We start from the raw sequence: 23956 nt of genomic DNA, 5'->3' as shown, positions 1-23956 counted from the left end.
TCACTCTGGAAAATAGTGTGGCCGTTTCTTATAAAACTAAACATACTCTTCCCATACCATCCAGCACTCATGCTGCTGGGTATTTACCCAAATAAAATGAAAAACTTATGTCTACACAAAAACTGGCATGCAGATGTTTATAGCAGCTTTATTCATAATTGCCAAAACATGGAAGCAACTAAGATGTCCTTCATAGTGGATATCAGCAACCAAGATACCCAGACAATGTAATATTACTCGGCACTAAAAAGAAATGAGCTCTCAAGCCATGAAAAGACATGGAGGACTCTTAAATGCATATCACTAAGTAAGTTAAAGAGCAAATCTGAAAAGACTATATTCTGTATGATTCCAACTATATGATATTCTAGAAAAGGCAAAACTATGGAGACAGTAAAAAAGTAGTTGTCGGGGTAAGCAGAGGGAGAGATGTGTAGGTGGAACACAGATGATATTTAGAGCCGTGAAACTACTCTGTATGATACTATGATCATTAATACATATGATTATATATTCGTCCAAACCCATTGAAGGTACCATGAGTGAACCTGATGTAGACTATGGATTTGAGGTGATAATGATATGTTAATATAGGTTCTTCAGCTATAGCAAATATACCATTCTAGTGTGGGATGTTGCTAGCGGGGGAAATTGGAGGTGGGACAGGAGGTATGTGGGAACTCTGTACTCTCTGTTCAGTTTTGCTCTAAATCTTAAATTTGCTATAAAAAGTATTTTCTTAAAAAGTTCCAGGACAGCAATTCATGATTAGATTTACACTTCTAAGAGATCACTTGGGCTGCAGTGATCTGTATGAATGGAGATAAAAAACAAAAATGGGTGTAGAAAACAGCTGAAATTGTCCAAGTAAGAGATGGTGGTAGTTGAGTCTAGGTTGGTGTGGGAGGAGAAAGGGAAAACATGCTGGCCCTAGGGAGAGAATAAGATTCAAGTATGTGTCTCTAGATAAATGAACAGCCTGCTTAGTTTCCTCATATATTAAAAGAGAGATAAGAGGTGCAGGGGTTGGCCAAGGGTTTTCATGATTTGGAGAGAACCTAACACTGAACCATAACTGAGTACCTGAGATAAATCTCTCTATGGCAGCCCTCAATTAGACAAGAGCAATATCAGGCAGATTATGGTTTTTATGAGAGAACTTTTTAAGAAACTTCCTGGGTACTCTTTAAATATAATGATTTACTGCTTTAGTAATAATCCTAATTACAATGATAGCAACCAGTAAATATAATATAATCAAGTACCTAAAAGAGATATTTATAGAAACCAATAAATAGTGTTATTTGGAGTTGGAATTTTCTTTTGTTTTAAATTTGCGACTTTGAGTCTTGTAATCTCTATGTGACTTTAACAAAGTTTTATAAGCTTTGGGTAGATATTACTCACTTAATAATGCTTATAGTACATTATACACTATAATGTTCTTAATGTTCATAATACACTAACAATTCTATTTCATTGCCACTCTCACTCATGTTGCTGTTTTCAAGTGAATAGAAATAAAATTTGAGAAAGATTCAAGACACAGAAAGAGTATTTCCTAAGGTCTTGGTTCCCTTAGCCATTTCCTAATCCCCAGATAAGCTCTTCTAAAAATATTAACATAAAAGCCTATAAAGGTGCATAGCATAGCTGAAAAACTACTTGATAATTAGAGGTAATCGCTCACTGGTCAGCCAATTTTTTTTTTTTTTTTTTTTTTGGTCAGCCAAATCTTGACAAAAAGCATGTTTGAGTTTAATAAAAGTGCATTTGCAGAATTAATACACTGTAATAAGACAATGTATAAACCTACAAAATTTTGCTAGATATGATTAGTATTTGCCTAATGAGAAAAAACTCATTACTCAAGAAACAATAATTTCCATTACTAAAGAAAAATCTGCTTTCTTGCTGTAATTAAGAAAATTATTTGAGGGCTATAATAAACATAAATCCATGCATTATTTCAATGTTTTATGCTTTGTGCAGAATATTTAATTATTTTAATTTTTAAAAGGCATTATGGCTAAAAAAAAAAAAACCCATAAAATATCTGAAATACATCCTGACTATCCCATGATATATGTGCCTAATTCCAATGTTTTTTTCTTTCTCAATATTTCAGCAAAGCTATATGTAGTTTTAATAGACCATTAACAGAAATGCTATTAAAGAATAATCAGATCTGCTCAAGCTAGGTTCTATCATTTACCAAAGTGATAGATTCAGACTTTGAAGATTGCTGACCATTTATATGACCACTAAGGACTAATGTTTGACTTATAAATTCTAATTTCATCTTTTACACACTGAGGAAAGAGATTAACAATTTTATCCCCATCAAGGTGCTTGTTTTGAAGAATTGATTCTATCTCTTTGAATAGTTCTTTCTCCAGTTTCCTCATGTTATCCAACAATGTTTTGGCTTTTTCCTGAAAAATTAAAAAATAAAAATAAATAAACACACACAAATGTACAAGTCTAACCAAATTCCAACTCACTTCTACAGGCAAGATTTGTTCATTCTGGTTTTCACTTCTATTTTAGTTCCCCTCCTCATATTCTTTAAATAGAGAAGGAATGAAATTCTTTGGGAAAAATCATTGTTCTAGATTAAGCTAATGGATTAACCCAAATTTATTAGGTTTTTTTTTAAAGATTTTATTTATTTATTCATGAGAGACACAGAGAGAGAGAGAGAGAGAGGCAGAGACACAGGCAGAGGGAGAAGCAGGCTCTATGTAGGGAGCCTGATGTGGGACTCAATCCCGGGTCTCCAGGATCAGGCCCTGGGCTGAAGGCAGCACTAAACCACGGAGCCACCCAGGGATACCCCTATTAGGTATTTTTAATAGAAAAGATAATAATTGTGTAGGATTAGTCTATAAGCAAGAAGCCTAAAAGACAACAAGGACCATTGAAATTATGATGTTGTACATGGGGAAAGTTGCTGAAAATTGAGGCTAGGATATTTTTATGAAGTTAGATCTTCTATTTTTTTTTTAAAGATTCTATTTATTTATTCATGAGAGACACAGAGAGAGAGGGAGAGAGGGAGAGAGGCAGAGACACAGGCAGAGGGAGAAGCAGGCTCCATGCAGGGAGCCCGACGTGGGACTCGATCCTGGGTCTCCAGGATCACACCCTGGGCCAAAGGCAGCGCTAAACCACTGAGCCACCCAGGGATCCCAGATCTTCTATATTTAAAACCAGTTTTATCAGATTAAAAAAAAGAAAAAGAACAGCAGTATTCAAGGCAAAGAACAACTAAAAGAAAAGACATTTTCTATATGATTCTTCCATTTCAAGAAGTGGGGGTGGGAGAAGGCCATGGTTCTTACAGAATGAAGCAATTTTTAAGTTATTGATGAATTACCATGACCAGTTTCGGGTAGGTACTAAGAGAAAAAGTACAGAAGAAGAAAGTTATTAGAAAGTGAGCATAATTTTAAAAATGTGAACCATTATAGGGCAGAACTCCACAAAACAAAGATTCTTAACCTTAATGTATACTTTAAAATCAATTGTATCGACTTTTTCTGAAGAAATGCTACATTACATATCAGTGGGGAAAATGTATTTTGTCTACAAATGGTATTGAAATAATTGGTCAGCTCCTGGAAAACAAAGTTAGAATCCCTATTTCAGGGCAGCCTGGTGGCTCAGCAGTTTAGCGCCTCCTTCAGCCCAGGGCATGATCCTGGAGACCTGGGATCGAGTCCCACATCGGGCTCCCTCTGCCTGTGTCTCTGTCTCTGTCTGTGTCTCTCATGAATAAATAAATAAAATCTTAAAAAAAAAAAAAGAATCCCTATTTCATAACATACACAAAAATAAACTTCAGACAAATTAAAGAACTAATTTTTTTTTTCAAATACACACATATACTAGAATAAAATACAGAAGTTATATTTATTTTGAGGTGAGGCTGGCCTTTTGAAGCATGAAATCAAGATGCCTTAAAGGTGAAGACTAACAAATATAATTGACTAAACTTAAGACTTCTGACAAAAAATTTAATAAACTGAGATGAAAATTTTGCAGTATAACAAAGACTCAAAATTCACATATTTTTTTTCTTTTGAGGCAAAGACAAAAACAACCAAGAAACAGTTGAAAAATAGGCTAAGGAAAAAAAAGCAAGTCATTTGAGAGGAAATACTAATGGCCAATAAACATATGAGAATATTTTTAACTTATTAGTAATCAAGAAATGTAAATTAAAACGACCAGTAGCATTAACCCTATCTAAGACATAAAAATAGAGGGACACTTGGGTGACTCAGTGGTTGGGCATCTGCCTTTGGCTCAGGGTGTGATCCTGGAGTTCCGGGATCAAGTCCCTCATTGAGTCCCTCATTGGGCTCCTGGTGTGGAACCTGTTTCTCCTCCCCCTGCCTGTCTCTGCCTCTCTCTGTGTGTGTCTCATGAATAAATAAATAAAGTCTTTAAAAAAAAAAAAAGACATAAGAGTAGAAACTGAGAAAGACAAATACCATATGATTTCACTTAGATGTGGAATCTAAAAAGCATTGTAAACAAAAAGCAGAAACAGACCCATAAATACAGAGCAAACAGATTGATGGTTGTCAGAGAGTAAGGGAGTGGGCAAAATGGATAAAGAGGAGAGGGAAATAAAGGTGTCCAGTTATGGAATGAAGAAGTCATGGGGATAACAGGCACATAAAGAATATAGTTAATGATACTGTAATAGTGTAGGGTGACAGATGGTAGCTACATTTGGGGTGAGCATAGTATAGGGTTGTCCAGTCACTATATTGTACACCTGAAACTAATGTTAACACTGTGTGTCAACTATAGTTCAATTAAAAATAAGTAGACTAGAACCCAGCTCTTTTACACTTCTTCCTTCAAATTCCATTGTTTTTCTACAACTTTCTGCTATCAATCAATATTTAATGCCTGCTAAATAAAGCCTAAAATAGTAACAACAGCTTTTAAATTTTAATTTCAGAACTAATTGGAAAAATGTCAATGAGCAATTTAACAAAAATTTAATAAAAAAGTGTACAAAAACAACCTCCCAGAAGCAATTGTGGGGAAAAGGAAGCTGATAATCCTTGAGAGCTACAGTAAGCAATGAGTGCAGTGTGGAGGCTGCTCAAGGGGGAATGAAGGAAAATCCCTCCAGAGCAGACACTCTGGAAACATATCACTCAGGAACTTGAGCAAAGGCTAGAAGAACCAGTGGACTCATCATTTTTCACAGGGGTGTGCTGAGTCTGGAGGGTAAGCCAAGCCCATGCAATGTATGACACCACGGCCACTGGAGTGGGCTCTCATCAGCACATTTAATGGGCTCCTAGAACAAATTGTTTGCCTCTCACTCCATGCCACCAGGCTACAAAAGGTGTTTGGGCTCTAAGCTTCTTGTTGTTGTTGTTGTTTTAAAGATTTATTGGCTGGGTAGGGGCAGAGGGAGAAGAAGAGAAACTCTTAAGCAGACTCTGCACTGAGCAGGGGGCCCACACGTGGCCAATGCTACGCTCCATGTCAGGCTCAGTCTTATGACCCTGAGATCACGACCTGAGCCAAAACCAAGAGTCAGACACTTAACTGATTGTATCACCCAGGAGCCCCTATGCTCTAAGTTTTAAGTTAAAACAAAGATAAAACAAAAATAGTGTCAAGAATTCACAGCAAGGGGATCCCTGGGTGGCTCAGTGGCTTAGCACCTGCCTTCAGCCCAGGGCCTGATCCTGGAGTCCCAGGATCGAGTCCCACATCGGGCTCTCTGCATGGAGCCTGCTTCTCCTTCTGCCTGTGTCTCTGCCTCTCTCTGTGTGTCTCTCATGAATAAATAAATAAACTCTTAAAAAAAAAATTCACAGCAAATAGGTCTGGACAGAACTCTCTGCTTTAAGCATAAGCATAGCAGGTGGGGGAATGGCAACCATTCTAACATACCACAGACAAAAGTAAATAAATAATTACCTGGAGGACAATTAATTTAATTCACTTTATGTGGAAAAAATGTAAATGTATATACCTTGATGAAGTTAAAGGAATTATAGGCAACAGAAATCAGGAGCTGGTATAAACAGGTGAGAAAAAGTATAAAATGGCCAATCTTTTCCTTCATTGAGGGAAATCAGTTGATAGTTCTTTAAAAAACCTTTAGGGTGCCCTTCCATTTCTTTCTAGTCTATTTTTATCTCTGGGGGAGAGAGGGAAGAGGACAAGAGGACTGAAGAGGTATGGATATTATAAAATTGTCAATCTATCCATGTATCTGTCTCCCCAAAAGTGTATCTGCTTATTTCTAGAGATGAGATTTTGCATGTTAATCTCCTATAATACTTACATTTAAAAAACACAAGCATTTATCTTTTTTTTTAAACTCCAACTCATTATTATTATTTTAAGTCTAAGGGGTGTTAAGCACTTTGCATTAAAATTCATCTATGGCTATATGATTAAGAACATTATGGAAGACATTACATTAACTGCCCTCCAATAGCTTTGTTAGTGAGATATAAACTAAGCAAACTGCTTAAACTCCCTAAGTCTCAAATTCCTTATCAGCAAAATGGACATAGTAATAGTAGCTACTCTTTTTTTTTAATTCTACAGTTTTATTTATTTATTTTTATTTATTTATTTATTCATAGAGACAGAGAGAGAGAGAGGCAGAGACACAGGCAGAGGGAGAAGCAGGCATCATACAGAGAGCCTGACGTGGGGCTTGATCCAGGGTCTCTAGGATCACGCCCTGGGCTGCAGGCAGCACTAAACCACTGCGCCACCAGGGCTGCCCAGTAGCTACTCTTAAACTGGTTGTGAAGATTAAATAAAATACTCTGTGTAACAGTACCATGGTGCTGAGTGGATAGTAAGTGCTCAGTAAATATTAGATACTGTTATTACACTTAATATACTAAATTTTCCTATAAGACTCAATGCATTCTTAACCATTATTTTTAACCTTTGGTTATAGCTCTCCTAGAATCTAAACTATTTTTAGCTTTATAGCTCTCCTAGAATCTAAACTATTTTTAGCATCTAAAGCACCTAAACTATTTTTTTTTTTTGAGAGAAAGAGACAGACAGACAGACAGGCAGAGGGAGAAGCAGGCCCCATGCAGGGAGTCTGACATGGGACTCCATCCTGGGTTTCCAGGATCACAGCCTGGGCTGAAGGTGGCACTAAACCGCTGAGCCACCGGGACTGCCCATCTAAACTTTTTTTTTTTTTTTTTTTTAATTTATGATAGTCACAGAGAGAGAGAGAGAGGCAGAAACACAGGCAGAGGGAGAAGCAGGCTCCATGCACCGGGAGCCCGAAGTGGGATTCGATCCCGGGTCTCCAGGATGGCGCCCTGGGCCAAAGGCAGGCGCTAAACCCCTGCGCCACCCAGGGATCCCTAAACTATTTTTAAACCTATTTTTACATAAAGGAAGGAAAGAAAGCTGAGATTCCAAAGTTCAAAATATGGATTGAATCACATTTGAAACTCTTCTTAATGATAAAACAGAATCTAATTTAGTCATACCTCCTTTTTATCTATTACTTCCAATGCCTGTTGATGCTTTTGGTAGAGTGGGTGCCTTCTGTCAGGCTTATGCTGGAAACGTGGCTTCTTCTTAACTGGATCTTCAAGTCCAAATGTTGGTGAACTGGTATCCAATAGTTGTGAAATATTTGGCACAAATATGAAAGGCTTAAAAACGGATCTAGAAGAAAATGTCTTCATTAAATTGGCTTGCGGTGATATAAAAGTATTCAGCATTATTTTAAATCTTTTAAGATTCCCTCTAGTTAGAAGTTTCTATTAATTTGTTACATACTAACTGTTCCCGTAATACTAGCTATACTCACATCGGTCTTTCCTGGTACACTGGGCTCTCCTTTGGGGCTGGGGACCGTACTTTCTTTTGCCCTGTATTTCCACGAACCTAACAAAGGGCCTGGCACAGAAACAGTGCCAAGTGAAAACACAGCTCATCATTTTCTACTGCAAACTCCACAGCTGAACGGTAAGAGCAATCCACAATGTTATAGATTGAGGATTGGGATTTGGAATGAAAATCAACAGCAGTATTAATAAAGCATTCACAAGTCTCATTCCATCTTCCTGAAAATATCTTTAATAACATGAAAGACTATAACACTAGGAAATAGTGAACATAAGATCATTTCTAATGTCATGTGCATTGAGTTCTGTGGGAGACATTAATGACTAAAGATAGTCTGTATAAATCTGACTTTAGATATAACTTCAGCTACTGATAGTTTAAATTTTATATGCATGTATTTTCTAGATATGAGTAGATAAGTAACCATCTAAATCCGGCACAACTACATCATTTTATCTTTTTACTGTTATTAATCATCTAATATTGTAATGCTGAATCTGCAAAAGAAAACCATCTTCTTTTCTTGACAATTTTAAATATATTTGGAGAAAGAGAGTAGGGATAACTGCATACAAGAAACTATTAACATTTTTATCCTATAAAAATGAGAATAGTTATGGCAGTTATACACATATGGAAATGGCAGGCTACAACTTGAACAGAAAATGCTTCCAAAAAATTATTGTCATATTTGTGTAAGAAAAATTTAGCCTGGCAAAATCACCAACAGACTAGTGACTACCCTACCCCCTGAGCCCTTGTTGGTTTACAGTATTTTATGATTTTACCTCTCAGGATCAGGAGTCCCTGTAAAGAAATGAATGCAAGGAAGGCTGGAGTCTTGAGGTAAAACAGAAACCATGCTTGCAGTGGTCAGGAATTCTCCTTCCATATTAATGCCACTTGGTTTATCTCGGAGAATTCCCATCATTGTTTCAAAAGTTATATTTCCTAGGGAAATCATTTTAAAAATCACCAAATACATATGAATTTGCATACTGACATAGTGTAAATATTAACTGCTTTCTCTCAATAATATATAACATGAGATAATGGTCTAGGTATAAATTAGAGATTGACTATAAACAAACATTGTATCATAACTATTAGTTTCATTCCACTGTCGTAGAAAGATTTCTTAGAAAAATATAAAATACAAAGTCTCAAAAACCATTATATCAAGTAAAATCTGTAACTTCCTCAGAAGGAATAAAAAATGCAAAATACATTCAATCTGGTTGCTCTTACAAAAATCTTTAAGGTGTATTTAGTTAGCATTACTGACAATATTCAGTAACTATTATCTGAATGTATCCATTCTTTTTAAATCTTTTAAAATCTTTTTTTTTCTTTTTAGATTCTATTTATGTATTTAATAGAGAGCGAGCACAAGCACAGGGAGTGGCAGGCAGAGGGAAAGGGAGAAACAGGCTTCCCACTGAGCAGGGAGCCAGCCATAGGACTTGATTCCAAGACCCTGGGATCATGACCTGAGCCAAAGGCAGACAACTGAGCCACCTAGGTGCCCTGCTTACCCTTGCTTCTATGGGAGAACATTTTTTTCAACCTGAAGAATGACCTTTAGTATTTCTTTAGTGCCAATTAGTGACAACTTCTGTTTTATTTCAAGTTCATTTTTGGAGGAGATTTTCACTGGGTATAGAGCTCTAAATAGGTAATCATTGTTTTTTTTTTTTTTTCATCTCTTTAAAGGCATCCTTTACAGTCTTCTGGATTCTTTTCCTTCTGTTGAAAAGTTATTTGTCAGTTCTATATTTGCCCCTTTGTAGCTTTCCCTCACTGATTTTAAGATTTTCTCTCTTACTGCTTTTAAGATTTTCTCTCTATTGGTTGTTGTTTGGGTTTTTTTTTTCCTTCAGAAATCTCACTAGGATGTGCCCGGGTATGGTTTCTTTTTATTTCTTCTTGTGGTCTGTAGAGCTCGAAGCTGGGGATTAATGACTTTTATTAGTTTGGGAAAATTCTTAGCCAGTATCTCTTCAAATATTGATTTTGCCCCTTCATATTCTCTCTTTCCTTCCCTGCTGGGACTCCAACTCCATATGTGAGACCTTTTCACCAAGTCTGAGAAGGCTCTCACACACTTGTCTACATTTTCTAAACTTTTCTCTCTCCATTTCAACCAAGATAGTTTCTACTGACCTTCCAGTTCACTAATTTCTTCTGCTATGTCTATTCTGTTATTTTTTTTGAATTTGTATTTATTTATGATAGTCACACACAGAGAGAGAGAGAGAGAGAGAGAGGCAGAGACATAGGCAGAGGGAGAAGCAGGCTCCATGCACTGGGAGCCCGACGTGGGATTCGATCCCGGGTCTCCAGGATCGCGTCCTGGGCCAAAGGCAGGCGCCAAACCACTGCGCCACCCAGGGATCCCTGTCTATTCTGTTATTAAACCAATTGGTATCTGTTGAATTCTTAACTTCAGTTATTAGAATGTTACAGTTCTATTATTTCCATTTGATTATCTTCATAAACTCCAGTTCTGTAATGAAATTCTCCATCACTTCATCTAATTTTTTGAATATCTAAAATATACTAATTTAAGTCTGTCTGATGAAGCTAGTTTATGGACACCAGTGGATCAGTTTCTACTGTCCACTTTCTCTTGGTTTTCAGTCATTTAGTCTAATACCTTGGCATGTCTGATAATTTTTTATTGAATGTTGGACACTATGGATGAAAATTTGTAGCAGCTCTTCATGTTTTCCTCAACAGAGGATTTAATTTTCTTGTGGCAAACAAACAGAATATAAGTAGATTACCTATTGGTCCAGTTGAGACTGGCCTAGTACCTGTTTCTTCTTACTCCTAAGGTGTAGCTTTCCTGGGATGTTTCTTAGGCCTGGTTGACTATTAGATCTAAGTTTTGTCCCTAAGGCCTTGTGAGATTCCCAAATCTTACATAGCTTTTTAGACTTTTAGCAACTACTTTTGTCTTGATTTTTCAATGTCTCATTCTACATTTGTGCTACTTACAAGTCAACAATTGCTTTAAGGAGAAATTGTGACATAGAAGGTCAGGTGCTTCTCAAAGTGTAGCTAGTCATTCCTCCATCTCTTGGATCTAGGCCCTCATGTCCTAACTGTCTTGGGTGCTCACCTATGCCTTCAAATTTTATAGTTTTTATAGCTATTCTTGGGGGGGGGGGGAGGTTAGCCTACTACCAGTTATTCCTTGATAACCAGAAACAGAAATCCAGCTCAGTGCTTTTAACCACTCCACTATTGTGCCTCCCATCAGTCTCTTTTTAGCCTCAAATAGTATCAATTTTCCAATAATAGTAACAAACATGATAGGCCCATATTGTAACAAGCACAGTTAAAAAATTTCCTGCCATCAGATATTTTCAGATACTTTATATTGGAAACATTTAACTACTGCATTAAAACTATTTCTAAAGAAACAAATAACTTTCATTTAACACAGTTGGTTGACCACAGGTATTTGTTTCCTCTCTCCTAATACCCTATGACAATAACTGTAAAGGAATAAAATATGAAATAACTCACAAAGACAAAGAGAGCATGAAAATCAAGAATTTCCCCCTACCCCATTCCCATGATATATGGGAATAATTAAAAGGAAAAAAGCTTACAGGAAGTCTGTACTCAAAATGTGATTCTATGACATTTCAAATTAAAATAAAATTGACTTCCATATAAAATAATCTAATGTAATACCCTCAATCATTACATGTTACCAACTGTTTTATGTTAATAGCAAATTTTCCGTTTCTCTTTAGGAGAGCTATGACTTCCAATTCAAGAAAAATAATTTATACATAACTTGTTATAAAAGCAAATTTTTCTGTTAATTTTGAGAAAATGCAGGGAAAAAAAACAAGACTGCACCTGAAAACAGCCTTTAACTTTAAAACTAAACAATAAAGCAAAAGCCTGCCATCCACACCTATTTATCAGACACATAGCTTCTGTACCTAGTGAGATTTTAAAATGATTCAAATCTAAATTCCTGTAAATGGCAAGTTTTAATGAAAACAGTGTCAGAACCATAACACTGCAATAATACAGGTATTATGAAAATGTTTTCTGTATTCAAAACCTACAATTCTCAAAATGAAGGGAGGATTTACATGATCACTTGAGTAGGATAGCTATAAGTAATCCACTAGCAAGCATTGAATAAGTACTGAGACTGCAGTAGCAGGGTTCAGTAAAATGAATGCAAAACACAGGGTGCAATTTCACTGCAATTTAAACTAGTTATTTAAAATACATGAGTGAATATAGATACAATTTGGATATACATGCAGCACAGTTAATAGCTATCAGGTAGCTGGAAAGAAGAAAGACTCTTCCATCTAGAAAAATCATAGGAAAAATTATAATATATACTAGTAGACAATTTTCTATGAAAGTATTGGAAAGACATTTATTCCTTTGGCAAGCACAGAAAGCTAGATGAACTGTACTTTATACTTGGGGAGAAAAAAGTTTCATGTCAGATGCAATTCTTGCTGTAATCACATATGCATTTCAAATCCATATAGAATTCAATTATTTTATAAATATAACAGAATTAATTATTATGATGCAGTGGCTAATTAATTTAGTTACCTCTACTTTTCTTTCTTTTGTCCAATTACTCTAAACCCTAGGATTCTTGACATTTTCCTCTCCACCTTAATTATGTGTTGTTATTCTTCATTTTTTTTTAGGAATACCTGCTAATTTATGTCCCAAGCCTCTAAGTTTATTGCCAGAAAAAAGTATACAACAGCAACCTTTGTTAAATTATTTATCTGTAAGTTACAACTTAATTTAATTCAATTAAATTTAACAATCCTGGGATGCCTGGGTGGCTCAGCGGTTGCGTGTCTGCCTTTGTCTCAGGGTGTGATCGCCGGGGTCTGAGATCAAGTCCTGCATCAGGCTCCATGCAGGGAGCCTGCTTCTCCCTCTGCCTGTTTCTCTGCCTCTCTGGTGTGTCTCTCATGAAAAAATAAATAAAATCTTAAAAAAAATTAACAATCCTTTGTTAACTTAATAAAAAAAATACTTATTTTTTAAAGATTTTATTTATTTGTGAGAGATAGAGATAGAGAGAGAGAGAGAGAGAGAGAGGCACAGGGAGAAGCAGGCTCCATGCAGGGAGCCGGACATGGGACTTGATCCTAGGTCCCAGGATCAGGCCCTGGGCTGAAGGCAGCGCTAAACCGCTGAGCCACCCGGGCTGCCCAAAAAAATACTTATTAAACACACGGAACATACTAATGCAAGACACTGAACTAGATGCTGAGAGAATAGAAGCTCAAAAAAGAGAGTCCATTTTTTTCAGTTTCATAGAGGAGATAAATGAAGAACAGTTTCCTCATTTGTGAAATGAAGGTAATATCTGCTTCACATAGTTCCTTAGAGAAGATAATACAATCACTTAGCACAGTGTCTACCCATTAACAGCTTTTAACAAATGGGAATAGGTACTGCTACAATTGCTACTCAGTCTCTACTTTTACAATAATAGTAAGTCTAAAAATCCTTAGAATAATATATTTTAGCATTCTCTACATATCCATCACATGAAAACAAAAGATAGTCTAAATAATCTATTTATAAAATGACAAACTAACATTAAGAAATTTTATTTAAAAACCTTTCAAATGATAAGACATTCTTCTGGAAAGCAAAATATAAGTAAAATACTAAATATTTTAAAACAATGATATTAAGGCATTCAAAAAACATTGTCACAAACTTTTTTCTGTCATACCAAATAACTAACATATTACTAATGTGCTTAATGAATACCTAAGAAGCAAATATCAATCATTGATCTATCTCGGAGCAGTTGCTTTCTGATTGGCTTGAAGAATCATTTTATCCTTCAAGTGAAACAGAATATATTAGTCACATATTTTGGAATACTGTGGAATGACCCATTAGTAGTTAATTGGTACCCAATAATCTTCTAAATACAAGTTACTTTGCTGGAGCTATTTGGAAGCAAAGGGGCAAAGACACACTACAATTTCTTTTTAAGAGTTAATAGTAAAAAATAAATAAAATAAATAAAAAAGAGTTAATAGTGACTAAATTTAAAAATGGAAAAAAGACATACTAATAAAATACAATTTAAAAATTACAGCTTTTCAACAAACTTAATTCTAGGTAAGAATAAGTAGACAGGGGGATCCCTAGGTGGCTCAGTGTTTTAGCGCCTGCCTTTGGCCCAGGACTTGATCCTGGAGTCCCAGGATTGAGTCCCACATAGGACTCTTGCCATGGAGCCTGCTTCTCCCTCTGCCTGTGTCTCTGCCTCTCTCTCTGTCTCCGTGTCTCTCATGAATAAATAAATAAAATCTTAAAAAAAAAAAAGAATAATTAGACATATAAGAATATGCCTGGGGCGCCTGGGTGGCTCAGCGGTTGAGTGTCTGCCTTCGGCTCAGGTCATGATCTTCAGGTCCTGGGATGGAGTCCCACATTGGGCTCCCTGCATGGAGCCTACTTCTCCCTCTGCCTGTGTCTCTGCCTTTCTCTCTCTGTGTCTCTCACAGAGAGACATGGGTCCTGGGACATGGACAGAGAGACACCCCAGGGTCCTGGGATCAAGCACCATGCCAGGTTCCCTACTCAGGAGGGAGCCTGCTTCTCCCTCTCCCTACTGCTCATGCTCTCTCCCACTATCCCCCTCTCTCTCTCAAATAAATAAATAAATAAAATCTTTAAAAAAAATACAACCATATGGAAATAAACAAGATAGCAAAATAATAGAATACTATGCATCAGTTAAAAATGTGAAAAAATCCTAGGGACACTTGGGTGGCTCAGTGGTTTAGCACCTGCCTTTGGCCCAGGGCATGATCCTGGAGTCCCAGGATCGAGTCCCACATCGGGTTCCCTATATGGAGCCTGCTTCTCCCTCTGCCTGTGTCTCTGCCTCTCTCTGTGTGTTTCTCATGAATAAATAAATAATTTTAAAAAAAAAAATGAAAAAATTCTAAATACATTAAATAGAATCACCTACATTATATATTGTTAACTAAAAAAAAATTATGTGCGGAAAAGTGTATATGGCATACTTCCATTTCTTTAAAAAAAGAGAAAAAATTACATATATATTTTTTGTTTCATTAAGCATATATTATCTATGGAAGAATACAGAAGAGATTGCCTGTGGAAAAAAGAAATTAACATTTAGGGACAGGATAGGAGGAAATTACTTCACTGTATACTCCTGTGTACCTGTGGATTTTGAATCATGAGAACATATTTCTATAAATAAAATAATGTCATGGAATATTAAATGACATAGGAAGGGGTTCTGCTTTCAATTAAGCTAAGTAAGCTCCTATCAGACCAACCCTCCCTTAGGTAGCTATAAACTTGGGACAAAAGACAGACTACCTAAAGGTTCTTTACAGTTAACAAAAGTAGGAAAATTCTGGACAGGGCCTTTTGGAAGATGGATGAAGCACAGGATAAATTTCCTATTTTTGTTTTGGCTTCAGCCCAAGAGAAGGCCACAGTCAACAGTGTGCAATATTGTGCAATTATTTATGAAAACCTCTGGCCTGAAGAACTAGAGGTCAACCACAGGTATTAGAAAGTGAAGGAGAAATCCCTTAAGAGACAGAGTTAGAGATAAACCCCCCAAATTCTGTGGGGGGATAAAGCTGCCCAAATTTCCATCTGTTTTGTGAATCAGGATGTGGGGCAGACTGTAAGCAGCCTGCTAAAGATAAAAGAACTGAGCTGACGTTTGAGCTGCCTACCAGTAGAGTTTGTAGGTTGAATACAACCAGTTGTCTAGCAGACAATTATCAAGAGTTACTCCTTTCTAGGTGAGTTTTGGTGGTTTGTGGCTTTCAAGGAATTAGTTCATTTCCTCTAAGTTTGTAATATTCCTGTCATTCTCCTAATGCCAGCGGGGTTGATATTTTTCTTGCACATAACTTGTGCTGTCTTCCTTTTTTTTTTTCAAACTGTCTAGGGTATATCAATTTTTTAAAAAGATTTTATTTATTTATTCATGAGAGACAGAGAGGCAAAGACACAGGCAGAGGGAAAAGCAGGCTCCATGCAAGGAGCCCAATGTGGGACTTGATCCGGGAACTCCAGGATCATTCGCTGAGCCGAAGGCAGACACTCAACCTCTGAGCCACCAGGCCCAAAACTTATAATATTAGTTCACAAAATTTCAGTTTAGTAAAACTATGTCTTACTAAGAATAATTTCTTCAGGGACACCTGGGTGGCTCAAGGGTTGAGCATTTGCCTTCGGCTCAGGGTGTGATCTGAGGGTCTGGGGGTTGAGTCCCGCATCAGGCTCCTGTGGGGGAGTCTGCTTCTCCTTCTGCCTATGTCTCTGCCTCTCTCTGTGTGCTTCATGAATAAATAAATAAAATCTCAAAAAAAAAAAGAGAGAATTATTCCTTCAAAACCAGATTTTATCATACCAACCTTATACTCAGGCAAAATATAATTTTTCATTCTGATATTTTTTAAATGATAAAATACCTTTGTGTTTATTCAGAAGCCTGTAGCCTTCACAGTATCTGCCTGGTGAAATCTTCATCTTGGCTGTGTCAAGGTAAGAATATGTTGCAGCAAAATCAAACTCCTTTTTGCCATCCCACCAACCTTTCTGCTTAGCATAGTTTCTCATGTCTGGATGTTCCCGATCAATCTTGGTTGTTATAGAAAGCTGATTAGAAATATTACGAACTCCCTCTATTTTCAAAGAAGAGCGGAAGGAAAAGAAAAATCACATTTAACATATTGTATTTATTTGTACATTATGATTCCTAATCACTTTTTAAATGTGAATATAGATCTCTAAATTTTGTACCATATGCATTTGATGAACATCTATTACATACTCAAAAAGATAAAGAGGGTGCCTGGGTGGCTTGGTGACTCTTGATTTAATTAATATCATAATATGAAAAAGAGAGAACACCACCTTTTTCTCTTTTTCAGAAAAGCTCTTTGTAGTACTCCTTCACTGTTACATTCTTTCAAATTTTTCATTTCCCCTGCAGTTCAACCCTGCATTACACTGGATTATAAATCTTGAGAAATAATTAAATGCAATGTCTGTAGTTAAGGGGGTTATTTTTTTAATTGTAAAACAAATTTTAAAAATCATGAAAAGTAGTCCATACCTTGTACTTTTTCTGCTGCCCAGTACTTCCCTGCAGTCTCCAGAATCCAGGCTTCATTCCTATCAGCTATCAGGAAACTGTTGTGATAGCTAAATACCATCCTACCCTCTGAACAATTTCCACCCTGGCCATATTTTTCTAATAGATCAACAATGACATTGAGGGCTTTTTCAGCTGTATCAGCTCTTTCAAGGCCAAGTCTAAAATAAAAATATAAAAGTTTTCAGATTAAAATAAATTTCCATCATTTTTCTTAAATAATTTCATGTACATGAGATCTTTTGTTTCTTTTTGTTTTTAAGATTTTATTTATTTATTCATGATAGAGAGAGAGAAAGAGAGAGGCAGAGACACAGGCAGAGGGAGAAGCAGGCTCCATGCAGGGAGCCCAATGCAGGACTTGATCCCAGGACTCCAGGATCATGCCCTGGGCCAAAGGCAAGCACTAAACCGCTGAGCCACCCAGGGATCCCCAATTTTTTGTTTATTTCAAAGTAAAAGTTCTTTTAAGTTAATGGATAAACTGAAATCCAACTTCTAAGCCATTCCTTCTGAAGTCAGTTTGGAATCATGAAATCAGAAAAAAGTTTCTGGAGTCAAATAGATCAATGTTCAAATTCCAACTCGGCAACTTATTGGCAAGTTGCTTTATCTCAGAATCTCACCTATAAAAGATGATAATAATATGTAGTCTATGAAGTTACCATGAGAATTAATTATGGTCTGATAAAGTATGTTAGGTATTTCATATAATTTCATATAATTCACATAAATGAATCATAATTTTCAACTCTTTCCCTTCTCCTAATTAATAACCTTGAGTCTTCAAATTACATGCCTATATAGGCATATGTTGGAGATATTGCAGGTTCAGTTCTAGACCACTGGAATAAAACAAATATTGAAAAAAACAAATAGGGATCCCTGGGTGGCGTAGCGGTGTGGCGCCTGCCTTTGGCCCAGGGCACGATCCTGGAGACCTGGAATCGAATCCCACATCAGGTTCCGGTGCATGGAGCCTGCTTCTCCCTCTGCCTGTGTCTCTGCCTCTCTCTCTCTCTGTGACTATCATAAATAAATAAAAATTAAAAAAAAAAAGAAAGAAAAAAACAAATAAAATGAATTTTTTGGTTTCCCAGTGCATATAAGGTTATGTTTACACTATTCAATAGTCTATTAAGTGTGCAACAGCATTATGTGTAAAAACAATTACATCCCTTTATTTAAAAATTAATTTTAAAATACTTTATTGTTAAAAAAATGTTAACCATCATCTGAGCTTTCACCAAGTTATACTCACTAATCACAGATCACCATAAAAATATAATAAAAAGTTTGAAATGTTGTGAAGATTACCAAAATGTGACATAGACATGAAGTGAACAAAATCTGTTGGAAAAATGGTGTCGATAAACTTGCCTGACACAGCATTGCCACAAACCTTCAATTTGTAAAAAATGCAGTATCTATGAAGTATTATAAGGCAAAGTATAACAAGATGAGATATGTCTGTACTCTGAAGCATTTTAATACAAACTATAAAGGATCAATGTCCAAAATATGGGAAAAAACAGGAAAATAAAACTTATAAGAGTTACACCAAAATTAAAAATTTAGACAAGTTCTATACTGGAAAAATATAATTAAAAAATAACCTGACAAGGTCCATGCCCAGTAGCGCCTCTTCATCACAAACTTCTTCTCTTCCCCATACAGCTTCGTTCCCAATGCAAACTCCATGTTCATTGGCTCCCATTTCTGCCCCCCATAACCAAGCTGGGCGACTAAGGACAACAGCATAGGTTTCAGGAACTTGATCAATTTCTATATAAGTACACTGTAAAGAAAGCCATAGCAACAACCAAAAAAGAAAAACTTATTAAATTCCAGAATCTTAAAAATCAAGCAGAAGACATGCCCATTATGAAATAAAGTACAATTTAAAATTTTCAATCATAAAATCATTACCCTTTAAACATATTCAGAATTTACCCTGAAGCTTTTATTCATTGAAATCAAGCATCTTCTATCACAAAGCATTCTAAGAGATATGGTAGTTACAAAGATGAATCAGATACAGATTTCCTTTCAAGAAACTAAAACTTTTTTTTAAACAATATCTTTTTTTAAAAAAAGATTATATTTATTTATTCATGAGAGACACAGAGGGAGAAGCAGGCTCCATGCAGGGAACCCGACATGGGACTCAATCCTGGGGTCCCCAGGATCACATCCTGGCCCGAAGGTGGTGCTAAACCACTGAGCCACCTGGGCTGCCCCTAAAACTTATACATTAACTGAAATACAACAAAATGTAAGGTATAAGGCCCATGAAGAAAAGTAAAAATGAGGTGCTAACAGAAGCTTAGGAGAAAGATGGTTTCTAGTTGTGAAATCATGAAACATTTTGTAGAGGAAGATGTATTGACTTAGGCTTAAAGAGAGTAGATCTCAATCTCAATGTCCAGTATTTCTTAATTAGTGACATAAGTTCCATATAGCAGCGCTTATATACAATAGAATTGCTACAGAAGCCTCCGTAACATGTGGAAGTCACCCATCTCGTGTGTCCACCATAGTGAAAGAATAAGAACCACTGGTTTACAGAACAGGAGAAATTTAAACATAAAGAGAGAAAGTGGAAATGGATTCAAGATGAAAAAATAGTCTCAGAAAATAAAAAAGGCCTGTATACAGAAAACATCTAATATTTAACATATTTTAGTATTAGAATATCAATAAAATGAAATCTAAAAAATATATACCTTAGCAATAAAAGCATAATATGAAACTTTTAAGTTCCATGTTGAAAGGATTTTTTTGAAAGGATTTTTAATAAACATTTTTAAAGGTCCTTTAGTTAATGAGTATACTACAAAATGACTGCATAAAACATATGTTTTTTTTTAAGATTTTATTTATTTATTCATGAGAGGCACAGGGAGAGAGGCAGAGACACAGGCAGATGGAGAAGCAGGCTCCATGCAGGGAGCCTGATGCAGGACTTGATCCTAGGACCCCAGGATCACCACCTGAGCCAAAGGCAAACACTCAACCACTGACCCACCCAGGTGCCCCAAAATTCATGTTAATAGTGTTATCACAGGGCCCCAAAAGCCTTTTTTGAAGATAAAACTTTTATTTCCAGAGACTGTAATTACTTTCCCTTTTCTACACCAATCAGAATCCTTTCTGTCCATCAAACTCCAGCTGAAACCCTAGTTCCTGGTGAAGTCTTCCTTGATCTCTAATCCGAAAAAACTGCTCTTTCTCCACTGTTGTCACAACTTGTTGTTCTTATTTAAATTTAGCATTTAAACCACCCTACTTTATAGTGGGGTTAGTTACATGTACATCCTATTACTCTACTAGACTCTAAACTCTTAGAAGACAGAACTAGTCTTGACAGCAGGCTTTAAATCCTTGCCCTATTTGACATGCTTGCATAAAATAAATATTCAAATACCTGATCAAAGAAATAACTGTTTTTATTGTTATTTCAGCTTCCTCCAAATCACTGAAATAAAAGACCAGATAGTATAGCTCTGATTCAAATTATTTTTCAAATTTAAATCCTTGAATTTTTAACTTCTATCATCTCTACCAAATAGCTAGCTAATGATCAATAGGAAAGCTGTTTATGGGTAGCCCTGGTGGTGCAGTGGTTTGGCACCACCTGCAGCCCAGGGTGTGATCCTGGGGACCCGGGATCAAGTCCCACGTCGGGCTCCTTGCATGGAGCCTGCTTCTCCCTCTCCCTGTGTCTCTGCCTCTCTCTCTGTGTCTCTCATGAATAAATAAATAAAATCTTAAAAAAAAAAAAAGAAAGCTGTTTATTTTATTTTTAAAGAAAACTTGCTAACAAAACATGTACTTCACTTACCTGAAGCTGTTCTCTCGGGTTATCATGAACTGCGGCAGGAAAATAAACTATCTCCTGTACTTCATCGCACAGTCTGTCTGAATTTTTTCCAAAAATAATCCTGTTATCAACCGTTGCCGGAGGTAATGCCACAAAAGTATCACAGGAACAAGGTTCCATTTTTTAAAAAAAAAAACTATAAAAACACATAGAAAATTCAAAATAAAAAGAGAAAAACGTTTTTAGTATACACAAAATAGAAATTTCACTCGATGGCCAAGGGATGTTATTACCATACCTAATAAAGGGTATTCACTAAAGTTTTAAACGTTATGCTGTCTACAAAAATCAGTAAGAAAATGACTTAGGAATGCATTTTGTAGTACAAAAATCAGTAAGAAAATGGCAATGACCGGTACCTTCTTCTAGTCTACAGGTCAAATTTATTCTCTAAGATCTTCCTTTCCTGATGTGTTCCCTGAATCTCCCTTCACTGTTTCCATACTCGGAAACCCCTGCACTTTACTACTATGTAGACCATATCTGTGTACACATATGCATTTCCATATCTGTGTACACGCGTGAGTCTCCTTCTAGACAGTAAGGTCCTTGAGGGCTGGGAGTACGCTTTATTAATTTTTGTATTCTCACCACCTGAATTTATGAAAAGTCCCAGTATTTCCTCAAACGAGAATACCCACAGATTATAATACTGAGAACACTGAAAGTTTAAAAGCTTTTTAAAAGCTGACTTGCTGAATCAGACAAATACAAAACCATGTCAGTAAAATTCCTAATTGTTGATACTTCCAGGAAGAAGCTCACAGACATAATTTGTAAATCCTGACTGTAGAATTTAGTATCAAGATTGTGTCTTCATTTGTAACTTGGAAAATCTTAAACCCTTGATTTCCCATAGAACGCGTGTGCTTCCAGAGTGGACATACTGGTTTAGAGTTTCCTGCTCTCCTTTATTTTATAATGACCAAACTTTAGAATGGCTTTACACAAACAGATGCTAGCAATTTAAAACAAAATATAAATCTGGTAAATGTTTTCATTCGAAAGAGAACAGAACGACTCAAGAAAGAAACACCATGAGCCTGAAACTCTTAAAGACTTTTCCCTTTTCCTCAGTTATGGGAGGAGAGAGGTCACTAGCCGCTGGGTGAATTTCAACCTTTGTGCCCTGGATCGCCTTCTATTTGTGTTCTGAGCTTAGCTCTACCACTGCACAACCTTGGGAGGCTCCTTAATCTCCATCTAAGCCTTCCCCCTCGTAGGTAAATCCCTCAGGAGGCTCTTATTAGAATTTAATAAGACAATGTATAAAGTTTTTTTTTTATTTTTTACATATTTAATATTTATTTAATATTTTTAAAATATTCTATTTATTTATTCATGAAAGACACACAGAGAGAGGCAGAGACATGAGAAGCAGACTCCCTGCAAGGAACCCGATGTGGGGGACTTGATCCCAGACCCTGGGACTACACCCTGGGCCAAAGACAGACGTTCAACCACTGAGCCACCCAGGCTCCCCCCCCCCCCGGGGGAGGTGCATATTTTATTTTAAAATAAAAATATTAAACATTTAAAAAATATTTATGTATTTATTCAAGCTTTTTTGCATAGTGCATGGAACAAATCAATACAGGCGAGCTCGGTTCTTGTCTCTTGTAGTCCAAGAATGAATCTTGCGGACAAGAGAGCGAGCAAAGCGATGGAACTTTATTAAGCAGAGATACAGAGAAAGCTCTCGAAAGGGAGAGGGGCCCAGACAGGGTAACCACCCAGGGCTTTTAGGGCCTGTCTTTTATAGGAAAGTGACCAGGGAACTTGGTAAATTTCTTATCAATATCACGGTGGATATTTAGAAGGAACACAGTGGGGACCTGTGAGCATCATCCCAACAAGATGTTTTTGTAAATGTCACGAGCTCAAACCAGGGGTTCCCTGCTCTCTGTTAGGATCTCCTCCGTAACATTCCTCTACAACTGGATCTCTGGGATCGCTTAGCAGCCAGGTAAAGGGGGATAACTCCCTAACATTTTGGAGCTAGGGATCTAGGGTTTTTTTTTTTTTTTTTTTTTTTTTCCTGTCTTCACCGTCTTATCTGTTTCCTCGGGATGGGTGGGAGCCCGACTCTGGGGGCCTCTCCCTTATCCTTCCCTGCCTAGCCCCACCTGCCCCTAACTCGTTCCTACATCAATATCAGACACTCAAACGCAAGCGGTTATTATCATTGGACAAAAGGGTAAACCGCTCACAGGAGGTTTATTCTCGCTATCGCACCCCCCGCCTCCCTGCCAGAGGGCTTGGTTGGTGGAGCCCCTGCAGCAGTAGCAGCTCCGGGCACCCAAAACCCTGGGGTCTCCGGGCAGCCCGGGTGGCTCAGCGGTTAGCGCCGCCTGCAGCCCGGGGCGTGACCCTGGAGACCCGGGATCGAGTCCCACGTCGGGCTCCCTGCGTGGAGCCTGCTTCTCCCTCTGCCTGTGTCTCTGCCTCAGTGTGTGTGTGTGTGTGTGTGTGTGTGTGTGTGTGTCTCTAATAAATAAAATCTTTAAAAAACATGGAGCTGCACGACGGGGGTCGCAGGAGAGGCTATGGAACAGGCCACCTAGTTGGTAGAGCAGTGGGGGAAGCTCAGGAGCCCTTGCCAGCTCCTAAATGCGCATTCACCACTCAACAAATGCCAATGCACATCAGGCACACGGTACAGCCGGTAACAAAACATAAACCCTCTCGCTCCTTGTGGACCTTGGCATTTTCCAGGGCACAGGCTTAGCTCACCGAGAGCTTGCAGAAGCATCCAGAGTTTGCACGAGAATTCGCTACTTCCACAATGCAGACGAGACAATCGGTGCGGAGAACTTTAGGTAAGTCGAGTCAGAGTCCGCGGAAGGGACACCTCCGCACAGCCCTGCCCACCCGCAGCCCACCCCCTCCCGGAGCCCCCGAGGCCGCCACGCAGCACCTCCCGGCTCGGCAGCCCCACGGCGCACGCGCCCTCACTGACAGGGGGAGGGGCCTGCGGGGCGGGCGGAGGCGCGAGTTGCCGG

At 37.4% G+C, this 23956-nt stretch overlaps 1 protein-coding gene across 2 annotated transcripts; it reads right to left on the bottom strand.

Annotated features, from left to right (window-relative positions):
- Positions 1 to 132: 132 nt before the first annotated feature.
- Positions 133 to 23934, bottom strand: SCRN3 (secernin 3). 2 transcript variants are annotated; one of them, XM_025994011.2, is made up of 8 exons: positions 23688 to 23934; positions 20916 to 21090; positions 18688 to 18869; positions 17033 to 17232; positions 16386 to 16598; positions 8670 to 8832; positions 7518 to 7698; positions 133 to 2435 (listed from the first exon to the last, which is right to left on the bottom strand). In XM_025994011.2, exons 2-8 carry the CDS (start codon positions 21072 to 21074, stop codon positions 2265 to 2267), a joined length of 1269 nt encoding a protein of 422 aa, XP_025849796.2. In that variant the 5' UTR covers positions 21075 to 21090; positions 23688 to 23934; the 3' UTR covers positions 133 to 2264. The 2 variants fall into 2 exon arrangements, with proteins under 2 accessions (XP_025849796.2, XP_025849797.2); XM_025994012.2 differs by lacking the exon at positions 20916 to 21090 and having other exon boundaries at positions 23688 to 23913.
- Positions 23935 to 23956: the final 22 nt, after the last annotated feature.

The sequence above is a fragment of the Vulpes vulpes genome, chromosome 3 (assembly GCF_048418805.1).
Source record: "Vulpes vulpes isolate BD-2025 chromosome 3, VulVul3, whole genome shotgun sequence".
Taxonomy (NCBI): Eukaryota; Metazoa; Chordata; class Mammalia; order Carnivora; family Canidae; genus Vulpes; species Vulpes vulpes.
Note: the sequence above shows the minus strand (reverse complement) of the source record. Positions and strands in the feature narration are given on the sequence as shown.

Coding starts and splice junctions, on each gene's coding strand:
- SCRN3 (XM_025994011.2), bottom strand. CDS start 21,074: ATGGAACCTTGTTCCTGTGATACTTTTGTGGCATTACCTCCGGCAACG. Junction 17,233..18,687: donor CTGGGCATGGACCTTGTCAG/GTTATTTTTTAA, acceptor TTTTTATTTTAG/ACTTGGCCTTGAAAGAGCTG. Junction 7,699..8,669: donor GGGACTCCTGATCCTGAGAG/GTAAAATCATAA, acceptor ATTTTCTTCTAG/ATCCGTTTTTAAGCCTTTCA.